This window comes from Felis catus, chromosome C1, assembly GCF_018350175.1.
Source record: "Felis catus isolate Fca126 chromosome C1, F.catus_Fca126_mat1.0, whole genome shotgun sequence".
Taxonomy (NCBI): Eukaryota; Metazoa; Chordata; class Mammalia; order Carnivora; family Felidae; genus Felis; species Felis catus.
In genome coordinates this window covers 98,207,633-98,226,380 of record NC_058375.1, presented here as the reverse complement: position 1 = coordinate 98,226,380, position 18,748 = coordinate 98,207,633, and the positions used below count along the sequence as shown (strand labels likewise).

The 18,748-nt window shown below is 35.0% G+C and overlaps 1 protein-coding gene across 2 annotated transcripts in view; it reads right to left on the bottom strand.

Annotated features, from left to right (window-relative positions):
* The window catches only part of TSHB (thyroid stimulating hormone subunit beta), a 38,888-nt gene that overhangs the window by 4,532 nt on the left and 15,608 nt on the right, over window positions 1–18,748 (bottom strand). The window contains exon 1 of one of the 2 annotated variants that reach the window (XM_045033222.1): window positions 8–2,834. The exons of the other annotated variant lie outside the window; for it this stretch is intronic. Coding sequence (XP_044889157.1) covers window positions 8–66 — 59 coding nt within the window. The 5' untranslated portion in view covers window positions 67–2,834. Of the gene's footprint in view, window positions 1–7; window positions 2,835–18,748 lie in introns of those variants that run through there. 2 annotated transcript variants of the gene reach the window in all.

The window sequence follows — 18,748 nt, the reverse complement described above, 5'->3', positions numbered from 1 at the left end:
CACCTACCTTACTTTGCATTGGTGAGCTGATGGTATAATGACCCAGACTAAAAGCTCTTGGTTCATTTTATACCCTTCAGGATAATTCCTCTCTGATCTTCTTGTTTATATAATTGCGTTTGAATTACTGCTTTCTTATCTGAAAAAACATCTATTGAAAATTCATACTGAACCCCAAATAAAATGTGTTTAGACAAACAATTTCACAACATATTCCCTTGGAAACTCTGACATTATTGCAGCATGAATTTTCCTCTCTCCAATTTCAAAATAAAATTACCCTTTTAAATACATCCTTTATTAATATTTATTAATATTAACAAAGGATACACACAGAAGGAGAAAAAACATAACAAAAAAAAAAACCCTCAACATCATCTAAGTAAATCTTGGGAATAAATTTATTTGGGGCTTGAGTGTCCCAAATTTTGCCTGAATGCTCCTTTACAGATAATAGAAAATTTTGCTCATCTACAAAACAAAGGCACCTTTTTTATGGAAATCCAGAGCAATTCGCATATGTGTTGTGGATTAAAAGAAAAAAAATATTTAATTAGTTAAAATATTTTAGTTCAAAATATTTTATTGTTCTATCTTTGGATTTGAAAAAATAATAAACAAAATTTACATGTGTGAAAGAATAGTCATTTAAGTAAATGACCAAATCTGACAAGATGTCAAACTGATCTGAGATCAAATCCTGACTCTGCCATTTACTATGACATTAGCATGCTTGAGCTTTAGTTGTTTCATTACGTACTTAAAGGTAGTATCAGTGTTTATGTAAAGCACTTAACACAGTATCTGCCATATAATAAGTGCTCGATAAATGATAGCTAACTTACGATAATTCAATACTCACTTGTTTAATAACTATTTAGTCAGAATGCCTGGTATATAGCAGGCAGTCGTTATGTGTTTAATGTATAAATGGCTGAGGAAGGGCATGAAAAAATAATTATTGAATTTTTGAAACCGACATACACTTTTCTCCATCTACACAGCTGTAATTCAATTCTACTTCTTTTAACCCATTTGCCTCTGTGTAACAAGGTAATATGCCAAAAGTTCAACGAGAATTTTCTACTACCCTCAGGAAAAAAAAGTCCAAACTCCTTAGTATCATTTACAAATCCCTGGCAATCTATTTTACCTCTCTGGTTTTATCTGTCACCCCTCACCCTGACTTCCCCACCCTGTCTGCACTTTCTATGTCCTTCAGCCAATCTAAATGGAATTCTCAAATTAGTCACATTCTTTCTTGCCTCCAAGTCCTTTCATATACCATTCTCTATCTCTGGAACATCTGCCTGATCCCCCACTGCGTGCCTCATCCCACCTAATTCCTACTCATCCTTCAATACTTAACTGAGTAAGCAGCCCTTCTGTAAGCCCTGATTCCCCAAGGCCTTCATCATGGTTAGTGGTTTTAAAAGAATTTGAGAAAATAATAGAACATCTGGCACATGGTAGATATTCAATAAATTATAGATACTATTCTTGATTATTGACAATCCCATTGATCTTCATTTATCCTAGTCTTTCTTGTTAATAAAAGTTAATGCAAAAAATGAGTCCTGTTATAGGTGAGTCGCTCTGGAGGTAGGATGGAGAGGTCAAGGCAGAATCTGGTATGTATACCAGGAATAGCTAGGCCAGAGGCCTCTAAATATCAGAAATATAAGTTACCGTGTAGTAAGAGAAAAACCCTGAAAACAGGAAAAGTTGAAATGAAGATACCAAACTTAACCTGTTTCATGTGATTCCAAGCAAGATGTTAAGACAAGAGTATGGTAACTGTGAGAAGATTTGATGTTTGTTTCTAGTGGAAGTAATACCTCTGTTGTATAAATTACTGATTCAGGAACTCAGTTTCTAGCACACTTGTATACATATTCCTGGGAAATATATTTGTATAATAGATACACTTGGCCTATTACTTAAAAACTATTAAAAATATCATATATTTGGGTAATGATTTTCTTTTCAGAGGGAATATCATGTATATGATCTGAATCCAGGCAGACTGAACTTTCACTTCTGCCCAGATTTACCCTCCCATCTAAAATTACTGTAAACAGGACAAAATATATGAAATAATGCTTTCCATACAGTGGACCTTAGGCAATAGGAAAAAAGTGATCCTAGAGAGATGGGAAACAAACAAGAGAACGAGCTTAGTGCCTGGGGAAAGTTTCTGGCAGATGGTACAGTGAGAGGTACCAAGGCTGAGGCCAGTGTCCCCAAATTGAGAATATGGACTTGGGAGTCCATGGAATCTGGAGACGAATACTGGAGAGGAGAGAAATGCACAGAGAGAGAATTCTTGAGATCTACAGATCTCTTTGAGTATTCAGCTGAAAACAATAAACTCATGCATGTGAAGAAATTAGATGAGGCTAGGAAAAGAAATATCTGAAAGGATTAAAGAGAACAGTCCTGGAACTCACACAGGGATAGGCATAGTGTTTGTACCCACCAGCAACAGTGGAAAATCGCCTAATTCATGGGAAATCAAGTAGTATACTTAGAATGGTTTTGCCTCAATTGTGGGAAAAATTAGCCCTAAACTAATGCTGTTTTGATTCTGCAAAAAAAAAAAAAAAAAAAAAAAAAAAAAAAAAGCTTAAAAAGCAAGACCTAAAAGGATCAACTGTTTGCAAGTAACATAATTGAGTCAATGAACAAAGCCAAAGAATATTTATAGGAATGCAATGATATTTGGTACCCAAGAAGGTATAATCCACAATATGTGGAATTTAATAAAAAAAAAATAAGTAGTAATGCAAAGAAGCAGGAAAATACATGGGCCCCTGTGTGGTTCAGCCGGTTAAATGTCCAACTCTTGATTTTGGCTCAGGGTATGATCTCATGGTTTGTGAGTTTGAGCCCCACATCAGGCTCTGCAGTCACAGTGTGGAGCCTGCTTGGAATTCTGTCTTTCCCCCTTTCTCTCTCCATCCCTACCCCACTCATGCACATGTGTGCACTCCCCCTCTCTCAAAATAAATAAATAAACTTTTTTTAAAAAGTAGTAAAATACAATTCATAATGAAAAGGAAATTAATCAATTGAAACTGACCCAGAAATGGTATAGAATTAGTAGACAAAGAACATCAAAACTTGACATCACCAAAAGAACACAAAATCTTTCCAGTAAATAATCCCAAAGAAACAGAAATTTGAGTTACCTGAAAAACAATCCAAAATAATTATTTTAAGGAAGCTCAGAGAGATTCAAGGGAATGTAGACAAGTCAATGAACTCAGGAAAACAATCATGAAAAAACAAGTTCAACAACAAGATAAAAATAATAAAAAATAACCAAACAGAAGTTCTGGAACTGAAAAATATGTAAACCACATTGAACTCTAGTATGTAAGTTAAAAGACATAACTGTTGAAAAAAATATCTGTTAATTTATATTGTGTGGATACACCATATAAAAAGATGTAAATTGGGCACCAAAAACATAAAATGGGGGAGGCAAATAAATGTGTAGAACTTTTTTATGCAAGTGAAGTAAAGCTGTCAGCTTAAAATAGACTGTTATAAACATTACATGTTTTATATAAGCTTCATAGTAATCACAAAGAAAAACCCATAGTAGATACACAAATAATAGAAGAGAATCATTAAAAAATCATCAATTCACAAAGAGAGATGAGAAGAAGAAAAAGAACTACAAAATAATTGAAAACAACAAAATGGTGATAGTAAGTGCTTTCATATCAATAATCATTCCAAATGTAAATGGTTTAAATTCTCTAATTAAAAGACACAGAGTGGCTGAATGCAAAAAAAAAAAAAAAAAAAAAAAAGACCCATTGATATGCTGCCTATAAGAGACTCACTTAAGCTTTAAGGACACTCATAGCCAAAAAGTGAAGGAATGGAAAAAGATAGCCCATGCAAATGGAAACCAAAAAAGAGCAGGGGTAGCTATACTTGTATCAGACAAAATAGACTTTAAGTTAAAAGTTGTAACAAGAAACAAAGAAGGTCATTATGTGATGATAAAGGGGCAAATCATCAAAAGGATGTAACAATTATAAAATACATGCATCCTATATCAGAGTACCTAACTACATTCAACAATAATAAGAGTACCTAACTACATTCAACAATAATAAACAAATCTGAAGGCAAAAACAAACAGCAATGCAATAATAATAGGGAACTTAAATACCCCACTTTCAAAAATTGATAGATCATCCAGACAGAAAATCAATATGGAAATAATGGACTTAAACTACAAGTTGGACCCAACAGATATATACATAAGATTCCAGCCAACAGCAGCAGAATACACATTCTTCTCAACCATATGCAGAACATTCTCCAGGATAGACCATATGTTAGGTCACAAAAAAGTGATAACTAATTTAAGATGACCAAAATCATACCAAACGTCTTTTCTGCCCACTAGAAATCAATAACAGAAGGAAAACTGGAAAATTTCCAACATGTAGAAATTAAGCAAAAACAATCCTGACCTGCCAATGAGTCAAAAAAGAAATGAAAAAAAATCTTAAAACAAATGAAAATGGAAACACAACATATCAAAACTTATGGGGTATAGCAAAAGCAGTTCTAAGAGGAAAGTTTATAGTGATTAATACCTACATTAAGAAACAAAAAAGATACTAAATATACAACCTCACTTATACCTCAAGGAACTAGAAAAAGAAGAACAAAGCCCAAAGTTAGAAGGAAGAAAATAATAAAATTAGAGCAGAAATAAATGAAGTAGAGACTAGAAAAATAGAAATCAATGAAACTAAAAGTCGGGTTTTTGAAACATAAACAAAATTGACAAACCCTTAGCTAGGCTCACCATGGAATAAAAAAGACATGACATAAATAATAATTATAAATGAAAGAGGAGGAATTACACTGACAACAGAAATACAAAAGACCTTAAGAGACACTATGAACAATTACCAACAACAAATTAGATAACCTAGAAGAAATGGATAAATTTCTGGGAACATACAAGCTACCAAGATTGAACCATGCAATAATAGAAAACCTGAATAGGCCAATAACAAGTAAGGAGACTGAGTCAGTAATCAAAAATCTCCCAATGATAAAAGCCCAAATGGTTCACTGGTGAATTCTCCAATTAAAATATATATTTAAAGAAGAATTAATACCAATCCTTCTCAAACTCTTCCCAAATAATTGAAGAGGAAGAAACATTTCCAAATTAATTTTATAAGGTCAGCATTACCCTGATACTAAGTCAGACAAGGACCTACAAGACAAGAAAATTATAAGCCAATATCCCTGATAAACATAGATGCAAAAATCCTCAATGAAATGGTAGCAAACCAAATTTAAGAGCACATTAAAAGGATTATACACCATGATCAAGTGGGATTTATCTCAAGGATGTAAGGATGGTTTAACACATGCAAATAAGTCAATGTGATACACCATATTAGCGAAATGAGGAACAAAAATCACATGATTGTCTTAATAGAAGCAGAAAAAGCATTTAAAAAATTCAACATTCTTTTATGATACAAACTCTCAACAAATTAGGTACAGTAGGAATGTACCTCAACATAATAAAGGCCATATATGACAAGCCCACAGCCAACATCATGCTCAATGGTAAAAAGTTAAAAGCCTTTCCTCTAAGATCAGAGACAAGACATGGAGGCTCACTATTGTCAAGTCAATGAAGTACTGGAAGTCCTAGCCACAGCAATTAGGCAAGAGAAAGAAATAAAGGCATATGAATCAGAAAAGAAGCAGGAAAATTATCTGTTTGCAGATGACATAATCTAATGTATGGAAAATTCTAAAGGCTCCACCAAAAAAACATTACAACTAATAAATGAATTCAGTAAATTTGCAGGATATAAAATCATTATACAAAAGTCAGTTGCATTTCTATACACTAACAATAAACTATCTGAAAGAAAAATTAAGAAAGCAATCCCATTTAAAATAGCATCAAAAAAACAATAATATACTTCAGAATAAATTTAAACAAGGAAGTGAAAGAGATATACACCAAAAACTATAAGACACTGATGAAAACAAATGAGGAAGTCACAAATTAATGGAAGTTATCCTGCATTCATGGGTTAGAAGAAATAATAGTGTTGAGGCGCCTGGGTGGCTCAGTCGGTTGAGCGTCCAACTTCGGCTCAGGTCGTGATCTCACAGTTTGTGAGTTTGAGCCCTGCATCAGGCTCTGTGCTGACAGCTCGGAGCCTGGAGCCTGCTTCGGATTCTGTGTGTCCCTCTCTCTCTGCCCCTAGCCCCTTGCATTCTGTCCCTGTCTCTCTCAAAAATAAATAAACATTTAAAAAAATGTTTTTAAATTAAGAAGAAATAACAGTGTTAAAATGTCCATATTACCCAAATCAATCTACAAAGTCAATGCAATCTGTATCAAAATTCCAATGGCATTTTTCACAAAAAATAGAAATAATCCTAAAATTTGTACAGAACCACAAAAATCTCTAAAAACTAAGGCAATCTTGAAAAAGGGAAACAAAGCTAGAGGCATCACACATCCTGATTTCAAACCATATTACAAAGATACAGTAATCAAAACAGTATGATACTCACATAAAAACAAGCACATATAACAATGGAACAGAACAGGGAGCCCAGAAGTAAACTCATACATATATGGTCAACTAGTCTTTGACAAGGGGGCAAGAACACACAAAGGAAAAAGTGTAGTCTGTTTAATAAATGATACTGAAAAATAGGATAGCCACATACAAAGAAAGGAAACTGGATCCTATTTTATACTAATCAACAAAATTAACTCAGGGGTCCTGGGTAGCTCAGTTGGTTAAATGTTCAACTCTTGAGTTTGGTTCAGGTCATGATCTCACAGTCATGAGATTAAGCCCCACATTGGGTTCTGTGATGGGCATGGAGCCTGCTTCAGATTCTCTTTCTCCCTCTCCCTCTGCCCCTCCCCAACTCATGTGTGCACTCTCTCAAAAAAAAAAAAAAAAAAAAAGAACTCAGAATGGATTAAAATTTAAATGTAAGACCTGAAACTAGAATTCCCAGAAGAAAACATAGGAAAAGGCTCTTTGACATATGTCTTGACTATGATCTTTTGGATAGGACTCCAAAGGCATAGGTAACAAAAGCTAAAATAAATAAGTAGGACCATATCAAATTTTAAAAGCTTCAGGAAAGCAAATGAAATAATAACTTGAAATGGCAACCTACAGAATGGGAGAAAATACTTGCAAACCAGGTCTGTTAAGGAGAAAATATTTGCAAACCAGGTCTGTTAAGGAGGTAATATCTAATACACACACACACACACACACACACACACACACACACACACACATATATACTCATACAACTAAATAGCAAAAAAGTAAATAACGTAATTAAAAAATAGACAAATGACCTGAATTGACATTTTTCCAACGATGGCCCAGTAATACAGTATTCCATATACTTGAAAGTTGCTGAGAGTAGATGTTAAGTATTCTCACTACATAACAAAAAAAAAGACTCAACTATGTTAGAAGATGGTGTATTAATTATCTTGATTTTGGTTATTATTCCACTGTGTGTGTATGTGTGTGTGTGTATAAAATCATCATGTTGTATAATTTTAATATATACAATTATTTTGTCAATTATCCCTCAATAAATAAAATTGGGGAAAAGGTATTATAACTAGTTTCCATATATTAGAGGAAAGATTAAGTATGTAGAGACATGGAGATATAAAAGACCAAAATTGAACTTCTAAAGGTGAAAACAACAATGGTTGTGAAGAAAAATACATTTAAATGAGTTGACAATAGAGGAGACATTGCAGAGAAAAAGATTAGTAAACCTAAAGACATAGAAATACAAATTATTCTAAATAAAATACACAGAGGAAAAAAAATTAACAGTAAATGATTGAGTTGTGGAACAACTTCGAGATCCCAAACATATATGTAGTTGGGACTCCTGAAGGCAAGGGATACAGAAAAAAAATACTTGAAGATAATGGCCAAAAAAGTTTACAAACATGATCAAAGCTATAAATCTACAGATCCAAAAAGCCCCAAAACATAAGAAATGTGAAGAAAACCAAACCAAGACACATCATAATTAAATTGCTCCAAGGCAGTAAAAAAGAGAAAAAAATTAAAAGCAGCCAGAGAAAAAGACACATAATGCAGAGTAGAGCAAAGATAAGGATGACAGGAGATTTCTCACTGGAACAATCAAGTCAAACTAAAAGGCAGTGGATTATCATCTTTAAAGTACTGCCAAAAACAAAAACAAAAACCTAAAAAACCTATCCACAGAATTCTTAAGCCAGCAAAAATATCTTTCAAATATGAAGGGAAAATAAAGGCTTTCACAGACATGCACAATCACAATCTGAAAAGAATTCATCACCAACAGATCTGCACCATAAGCAGAAGGAAATGATACCAGATAGAAATCTAGATATAGACAACAGCATGAAGAACACTGGAAATGGTCATTACATGTGTAAAAAATTTTGTCTCATTATTTACATTTTTTTTAAAGATAACTGAATGTTTAGGGGGAAAACAATAATATAGGGCTCATAATATATGAAAAAGTTAATTATATAACAAAAGCACAATGGCCAAGAGGCAGAAATGGGAGTATCCTGTTATAATGTTCTTATGCCATATGTAAAATGATATATATAACATCACCTGAAGATAGACTAAGATTAAGTTAAAGATGGATAAAGATATAATCCTTAAACTATTAAAATACCACAACAAAGAATTATGAATAATAAGTCAACAAAGTAAATAAAATGAAATTATAAAACATGCTCAATCCAAAAGGAGTCATAAAAATAAGGGAAAAGGTAACAACAACAACAAAACAGATGGGACAAATAGAAAACATCAAGATGACAAATTTAAATCCAACCATGTCAATAACTGTATTAAGTTAAATAGTCTATGGTAGGCAGAATCTTAGCCCCCAAGATTCCTGACTCCTATTATACATACCTTGTATAATTTCCTCCCCTTGATTATGGGTAAACACTTTTAAAAGAAGATCAGAAACAGAAAATTAGAGACTTAAGTGATTCAATGAAACATAATATCCATATCATAGGAGTTTCAGAAGAAGAAGAGAAAGGAGCAGAAGGTTTATTTGAACAAATTATAGCTGAGAACTTCCCTAAAGTTCTTGGGAGAAGAAGAAGACATCCAAGTCCACTGAGAACTCCCTTCAAAATCAACAAAAACAGGTCAAGATCACAACATATCATAGTGAAACTGGCAAAATACAAAGATAAAGAGAAAATTGTGAAAGGAACTAGGGATAAATGAAACTTAACCTACAAGGTTAGACACATAAGGGTAGTAGCAGACCAGTCCACTCAGACTTGGCAGGCCAGAAGGGAGAGGAAGGAAATATTAAATGTGCTGAATAGGAAAAATATGCAGCCAAGAATCCTTTATCCAGTTAGTCTGGATACTCATTCAGAATAGAAGGAGAGATAAAGGCTTTCCCAGACAAACAAAAACTAAAGGAGTTCACGACTACTAAACCAGCCCTGCAGGAGATCCTAAGTGCAACTCTATGAGTAGAAAGCAGCAAAGACTACAAAGGACCAGAGATATCACCACAAGCACAAAACCTACAGATAACACAATGGCACTAAATCCATATCTTTCAATAACTCTGAATGTAAATGGACTAAATGCCCAAATCAAAAGATATAGGGTATCAGAATGGATAGAAAAAACAAGATCCACCTATATGCTGCCTACAAAAGACTCATTGTACACCCGAGTACACCTGCAGATTGAAAGTGAGAGGATAGAGAACCATCTATCATGCTACTGGATGTCAAAAGAAAGATGGAGTAGCCATACTTATATCAGACCAACTAGATTTGAAACCAAAGACTATGACATGAAGAAGGGCATTATATCATAATTATGGGGTCTATCCATCAAGAAGAGCTAACAATTGTAGATATTTATGCCCCCAAGGTGGAAGAACACAAATATATAAATCAATCACAAACATAAGCAAACTTATTGATAATAATACTGTAAATGTAGGTGACTTTAATATTCTACTTACAACAATGGACAGATCATCTAGGCAGAAAATCAATAAGGACAATAGCCTTGAATGATACACTGGGCCAGATGGACTTAACAGATATATTCAGAACTTTTCATCCAAAAACAGCAGAATACACATCCTTGAGTGCACAGGGAACATTCTCCAAAACAGATCACATACTGGGTCACAAAACATCCCTCAACAAATATAAAAGGATTGAGATTATAACATGCATATTTTTAGATCACAATGCTATGAAACTTGAAATCAACCACAAGAAAAAATTTGGAAAGCCTCCAAATATATGGAAGTTAAAGAATATCCTATCAAAGAAAGAATGGGTCAACCAGGAAATTGAAGAGATTAAAAAATATATGGAAGCAAATGAAAATGAAAACATGGCAGTCCAAACCCTTTGGGATGCAGCAAAAGCAGTCCTAAGAGGAAAATACATTGCAATCCAGACCTATCTCAAGAAGCAAGAAAGATCCCAAATACAGAATTTAACCTCACACCTAAAGGAACTAGAAACACAGCAGAAAAGAAAGCCCAAAGCCAGCAGAAGAAGAGAAATAATAAAGGATTAAAGCAGAAATAATATACAATCCAAAAAAAACAGGAGAACAGATCAATGAATCTAAGAGCTGTTTTTTGAAAGAATAAACACAACTGATAAACTCCTAGCCAGACTTCTCAAAAAGAAAAGAGAGAGGACCCAAATAGAGAAAATCACAAATGAAAGAGAAGAGATCACAACCAACACCACAGAAATACAATTAGTAGAAAATATTATGAAAAATTATATGCCAATAGGGCGCCTGGGTGGCGCAGTCGGTTAAGCGTCCGACTTCAGCCAGGTCACGATCTCGCGGTCCGTGAGTTCGAGCCCCGCGTCGGGCTCTGGGCTGATGGCTCAGAGCCTGGAGCCTGTTTCCAATTCTGTGTCTCCCTCTCTCTCTGCCCCTCCCCCGTTCATGCTCTGTCTCTCTCTGTCCCAAAAAAATAAATAGACGTTGAAAAAAAAAAATTAAAAAAAAAAAAATTATATGCCAATAAAGTGGATAATCTGGAAGAAATGGACAAATTCCTAGACACCCACAAACCACCAAAACTCAAACAGAAAGAAATAGAAAATTTGAACAGATCCATAACCAGCAAAGAAATTAAATTGGTTATCAAAAATCTCCCAACAAATAAGAGCCCTGGGCCAGATGGCTTGCCAGGGGAATTCTGCCAGACATTTAAAGCAGAGTTAGTACCTATTCTTCACAAGCTGTTTCAAAAGATAGAACTGGAAAGAAAGCTTCCAGACTCATTCTATGAAGCCAGCATTACCTTGATTCCCAAACCAAAGACCCCACTAAAAAGAACAATTACAGGCCAATATCCCTGATGAACATGGATGAAAAAACCACAAGATGTTAGCAAATCGAATTCAACAGTACATTAAAAGATTCACCACAATCAAGTGGGATTCATTCCTGTGCTACAGGGTTGGTTCAATATTTGCAAATCAATCAATGTGATACAACACATTAATAGAAGAAAAGTTAAGAACCATATGATCCTGTCAATAGATGCAGAAAAGGCATTTAACAAAATACAGTATCCATTCTTAATAGAAAAACCTCAATAAAGTTGGGATAGAAGGAACATATCTTAACATCATAAAAGCCATATATGAAAGGCCCATAGCTAAGATCATCCTCAATGGGGAAAAACTGAGACTTTTCCCTCTGAGATCACGAACACTACAGGGATGTCCACTCTCACCACTGTTGTTCAACATAGTAGTGGAAGTCCTAGCTTCGGAAATCACACAACAAAAAGAAATAAAAGGCATACAAATCGGCAAAGAAGAAATCAAACTTTTACTTCTCACAGATGACATGATACCCTACATGGAAAACCTGAAAGACTCCCTCAAAAAACTGCTAGAGTTGATGCATGAATTCAGCAAAGTCACAAGATATAAAATCAATGTACAGATATCAGTGGCATTTCTACACACCAATAATGAAGCAAAAAAAAAAAAAAAAGAGAGAGATAAAGGAATCGATCCCATTTATAATTGCACCAAGAACCATAAAATACCTAGGAATAAACCTAACCAAAGATGTAAAAGATCTGTATGCTGAAAACTATAGAAAGCTAGTGAAAGAAAAGGAAAAACATTCCATGCTCATGGATCAGAAGAACAAATATTGTTAAAATGTCGATACTACCCAAAGGAATCTACACATTCAATGCAATCCCAATCAAAATCGCACCAGCATTCTTCTCAGAGCTAGAAGAAGCAATCCTAAAATTTGTATGGAACCACAAAAGACCCTGAATAACCAAAGTTTTGTTGAAAAAGGAAACCAAAGCAGGAGGCATCACAACCCAGACTTTAACCTGTACTACAAAGCTGTAATTATCAAGACAGTATGGTAATCGCACAAAAACAGACACATAGACCAATGGAATAGAGAACCAGAAATGGGCCCACAAATGTATGGCCAACTAATCTTTGACAAAGCAGGAAAGAATATCCAATGGAAGAAAGACAGTCTTTTTAGCAAATGGTGCTGGGAGAACTGGACAGCAACACAAAGAATGAAACTTACACCATACACAAAAATAAATTCAAAATGGATGAAAGACCTAAATGTGAGACAGGGAACCATCAAAATCCTAGAGGAGAAAACAAGCAACAACCTCTTTGACCTCAACTTCTTACTTGACATGTCTCTGAAGGCAAAAGAAATAAAAGCAAAAATGAACTATTGGAGCCTCATCAAGATAAAAAGCTTCTTTCTGCACAAAAGGAAGTAATCTACAAAACTAAAAGGCAACCAATGGAATGGGAGAAGATATTTGTAAATGACATATTGGATAAAGGGTTAATATCCAAAATCTATAAAGAGCTTACTAACTCAACACCTGAAAAACAAATAATTCAGTGAAGAAATGGGCAGAAGACATAAACAGACACTTTTCCAAGGAAGACATCCAGATGGCTAACAGACATGAAAAGATGCTCAACATGGCTCATCATCAGGGAAATACAAATCAAACCACATCGAGATACCACCTCACACTGGTCAGAGTGGCTAAAGTTAACAACTCAGGAAACAACAGATGTAGGTGAGGATGTGGAGAAAGGGGAACCCTCTTGCACTGTTGGTGGGAATGCAAACTGGTGCAGCTGCCCTGGAAAACAGTATGGAAGTTACTCAAAAAATTAAAAATAGAATTACCCTATGACCCAGCAATTGCACTACTAGGAATTTATCGAAAGGTTACAGGAGTGCTGATTCATAGGGGCACATGTACCCCAATGTTTATAGCAGCACTATCAACAATAGCCAAATTAAGGAAATAGCCCAAATGTCCATCTACTGATGAATAGATAAAGAAGATGTGGTATACATATACACACACACACACACACACACACACACACACTCACACACACAATGGACTACTACTTGGTGATGAAAGAGAATGAAATCTTGCCATTTGTAACAATGTGGATAAAATTGGAGGATATTATGCTAAGTGAAATAAGTCAGTCAGAGAAAGACAGATATCATATGTTTTCACTCTTATGTGAAATTTGAGACCATAGGGGAAGGGAAGGAAAGGTAAGTTACAAACAGAGAGTGAGGCAAACAATAAGAGGCTCTTAAATACAGAGAACAAACTGAAGGCTGTTGGGGGTGGAGGCTTGGGGGTGTGTGGGGGGAAAATGAGAGATGGGCATTGAGGAGGGCATTTGTTGGGATGAGCACTGGGTGTTGTATATAAGTGATGAATCATGGGAATCTACTCCCAAAGCCAAGACTACACTATATACACTGTATGTTAGCTAACATGATAATAAATTATTTTTTTAAAGCAATAAAAACTACGGTGCAATCACTGTGGAAAACAACATGGAGGTTCCTCAAAAAATTAAAAATAGATGTACCACATGATTCAATAATTCCACTACTGGGTTTTTACCCAAAGAAACCAAAAACACTAATTCAAAAAGATATATGCACCCCTATCTTCACTGCAGCATTGTTCACAATAGCCAAGATATGGAAGCAACCCAAGTTTCCATCAATAGATAAATAGATAAAAAGATGTGATATACCAAAAGTCTCTTAACATTAGAATGAGTAATACACTGTGACATGTTTATACAATGGAATGCTATGCAATAGTGAAAAAAGAATTAACTACTGAATCATGCAATTGCATTAATGAATCTCATAGACATAATGTTGAATGAAAAAAGTAAAAAAACCCAAAAAGTATACATACTATGCCATTCCATTTACATGATGTTCAAGAACTTGTCTGAAAGAAGGCATGAGTGAACCTTGTGGGAGGGGGATATGATAAGGTTCTATATTTTGTCTGAATAGTGATTGAATATTACTCAGATTTTAAAAAGAAAGAGATCTTGGTGTGCTGGGGTGGCTCAGTTGGTTGCGTGCCTGACTTCAGCTCAGGTCATGATCTCACAAGTCGTGGATTCGAGCCCCATGTCGGGCTCTGTGCTGACATCTCAGAGCCTGGAGCTTGCTTCAGATTCTGTGTCTCCCTCTCTCTGCCCGTCCCCTACGCATGTTCTGTCTCTCTCTCTCAAAAATAAACGTTAAAAAAATTATTTAAAAAAAAAGGGATCTTGCCATGTGCAACAACATGGATGGACCTAGAGGGTATTATGCTAACTGAAATAAGTTGGACAGAAAAAGACCATATAGTTTCCATAAATACCATAAAATTTCACTTATATGTAGAGTATAAAAGACAAATGAATGAACAACAAACAAAAATCAGAAAAAAGACCCATAAATACAGGGAAAAAACTAAACTGATGGTTGCCAGAGGGGAAGGGGTGTGAGGATGGGCAAAATGGGTGAAGAGGAGTAGAAGACACAGATTTCCAATTACGGAATGAATAAGTCACAGGGATAAAAGGTACAACAAAGGGAACATAATCCATGGTATCAAAATAGCATTGTATGGTGACAGATCGTAGCTATACTTGTGGTGAGGACTGCATACCTTTAGGCTTGTCAAATCACTATGTTGTACACCTGAAACCAATGTGACATTGTATGTTAATAAATAAATAAGGAAAAAATGTTCATCCTTGGTCTTAGGAATGTGCACATTGAATGCATATTCAGTGATGTGCTACTGCATACTTCTTTGAATGTCTAAAATTTTTAAGTTGACCATATCAAGTGTCAGCAAGGATGTGGAGTAACTAAAATTCTCCTACACTGCTGGTAGGAATATAAAATGGTATAGTTTGTCAAACAGGCAATTTCTTAAAAATTTAAATACATACCTATACTATGATCAACCATTCCATTCTTACACAAGAGATATTAAAGGACATGTCCCTACACAAAGACTTGTACATAAACATTCATAATGTCTTTATTTATAAAAGCCAAAACCTAGACACTAATGTCCATCCACAGCTGATAAACAAATTACACACACACACACACACACACACACACACACACACACACACACAGGAATATTTTCCAACAGTAAATAGGAATAAACTATTGATACAGTAATAACATGGGATGAACCTCAAAAAATAATTATGCTTTGTGAAAGAGCCAGATCATATGATTCTGTTTATAAAAAATTCTAGAAAGTACAAACTAATCATAAGAAAGAAAGAAAGCATATTACTGAGTGCCTAATATGGGGAAAGGGAAGGAAGAGCAGAAGAGAGGGGTTACAAAGGGACAGAAGAAATTTTAGGGGTGATGAAAATGTTTATCTTGATTGTGATGATTTCACAGCATATACATATGTCAAAATGTATCATATTGTGTTCTTTAAATATATGCAATGTTATGGTTTGAATTGTGCACCGCCAAATTCATATGTTCAAGTTCTAACCCCTAGTATCTCTGAACATGGCCACATTTGGGAAACTGAGGCATTGCAGATGTAATTAGTTAAGATTAGGTCATTCTGGAGTAGGGTAGTCTCCTAGCCCAACGTGATTGGTATCCTTATAAAAAGAGGAAATTTGGACACAGACATGTAGACAGGGAGAACGCCATATCAAGACTGGAGTTATGCTGCCACAAAGCAAAGAACTATCAGAAGCTAGGACACAGGCCTGGAACAGATCTTTTCTGTCACCTTCAGAGGGAGCCTGGCCCTACTAATTTCTTATCTCAGACTTCTAGCCTCTAGAACTGACACAAAAATTTCTGTTGTTTAAGCCCCTCGGTTTTGTAGTACTTTATTACAGCAGCCCTAGGAAACTAACACATACAGTTTATTGTATGTCACCTATACCTCAACAAAGCTGTTTTTAAAATCCAGTAGGTACAAATGACCTGTGGCCACTTCTCTGGCTTCATGTCATACCACTCTCTCACTCTACCTTTCACTTACAATGTTCCTTTGAACATGCTAAACTTGTTCTTGCATCAGGACTTTTCGTTTGCTATTGTTCATTATGAAGGGCTCTTTCACCAGATCTCCAAATGGCTTACTCATCATCTCCGTTTAAACTACTTAAAACTACTTTCCTCAGAAAAGACTTCCTTCACCACCAAATCTAATATAGCACTCCGGCTCTGTCATTTGTTAATCCACTATCTCATACTTTTTTCAAAGCACGTATAACTTTGATATCATATCATTTGTTAACATGTTTATTCTGTTTCTCCCCTTCTAACTAGGATGTAAGCACCCTAAATAGAGGGAATTATTTGTCTTGGTCATCACTGTATCCTTAGAATTCAAACCAGCCTATTACATACATTAGATGTTCAATAAATATTTACTGAATGCATAAATAAATGGAAATAGATATGCTTTTCCCAGAGTTTATAATTTGATACTCAGGGGGGCGCCTGGGTGCCTCAGTCGGTTAGGTGTCCAGCTTCGACTCAGGTCATGATCTTGTGGTTTGTGAGTTTGAGCCCTGCATCAGGCTCTGTGCTGACAGCTCAGAACCTGGAGCCTGCTTTGGATTCTGTGTCTCCTTCTCTCTCTGCCCCTCCCCCACTTGTGCTCTGCCTCTGTCTCTCAAAAATAAATAAATGTAAATTAAAAAAAAAACAAAAATATAATTTGATACTCAGAGAGGCTATTAACTGCTCTGATGTTCTGAAAAAATTTTTTGCCCTGTTTTTTTTCCTTTTTAAGTAGGCTTCATGCCCAACATAGGGCTTTAATTCATGGCCCTGAGATCAAGAGTCACATGTTCTACCAACTGAGCCAGCCAGGCACCCCAACTGCTCTGATGTTCTATAGATAGTTATAGGCAACACCAGGCTAAAATCCAAGTTTCCTGATGTCCTTTTATTGCATTAAAATTTTAACTCATTTTCAAAGAAAAAAAAAAAAGTACCCACAACCTTCAATTAGCTAAACAGAGAAACAGAGGAGTGGCACAGGAATATGAATCAGACATATAGTATTTTCCCCTCCTCAAAGAGAGAGTAATTTTGTAGTTTGCTCTGCTTCCATAAAATTCTAAAATCTTGTACAACAATTATTTTTTAATCAGTTTATCATCTGAATTCTGAGTTATCTGTAAGCATCACATTAGAACTGTCTGCCATTTGAAACAAAATCTGTTTTTTAACTCCTTTTAATGTTTTTTTTTTCTTAAACAATACAAATAAATGATAGCAAGTAGAGTTGGGCCTAATGTGCATATTGATCATTTTATTATCCTAAAGTTCCCAAGTAGAGGGACAAAATTGATTTAATATGTATAAAAATTATGTCAGTTTACTTCTCCCATCTGGTAACAGGTTAAAGCCCCTGATATGCCAGATTTATATGAATTTATATAAGCTTTTTCCACCCTTTTCAAAACATTTCTGAAATTAAGGTCATATATTAATGTTAATAGGAATTGCTAGCATCTTCCATATCAAGTTTTCTTTCCTGTATATCAAAACATATTTCTTGATCCCTTAGTGTACTATCATTCACTCTATTTTTGTTGCTTTGCATAAACTCTTGGTAATTAGATATTATTTCTCTGGCTGAATAATATGAGTAGTATTAACTGTACTCATAATAACATGTGTAGCTACTTCCTAACAGCTAATCAACAATATTAATCAACAGTATTAATTAATATTAATTTTTGGTTATTAATCTCATCAAAACTTATTTTAACTTTTCTCATCTTTGTTTAGTACACCTTTTATCTTAAAAGAAGTTCATAGTATTTTTATATGCAAAAGTCAATAAAAGATTCTGTTAGTGGGACACCTGGGTAGCTCAATCAGGGAGGCATCTGACTCTTGGTTTCGGCTCAGGTCATGATCTCACTGTTCGTTGGTTTGAGCCCACGTTGGGTTCTGCACTTGATGGTGCAGAGCCTGCCTGAAATTCTGAGAGAGAATTCAGAGAGAGAGCCTCTCTCTCTGCCCCTCCCTGCTCATGCTCTCTCCACCCCCCACTCTCTCAACAAAACAAAACAAAAAAAGATTCTGTTAGCAAATTAATCTGTGGTAGCCAAGAAATAATAAACAAACAATGCAGTTAAATTCCTTACCCACATGTGTGTATAAAACAAAGTCAAAAGAAGCTACACACAAAAGATCACATATGGTGCAATTCCATTTATTTGAAATATACAGAATAGGTAAACCCATAAAGTCAGAAAGCACACTGGTGGTTACCAGGA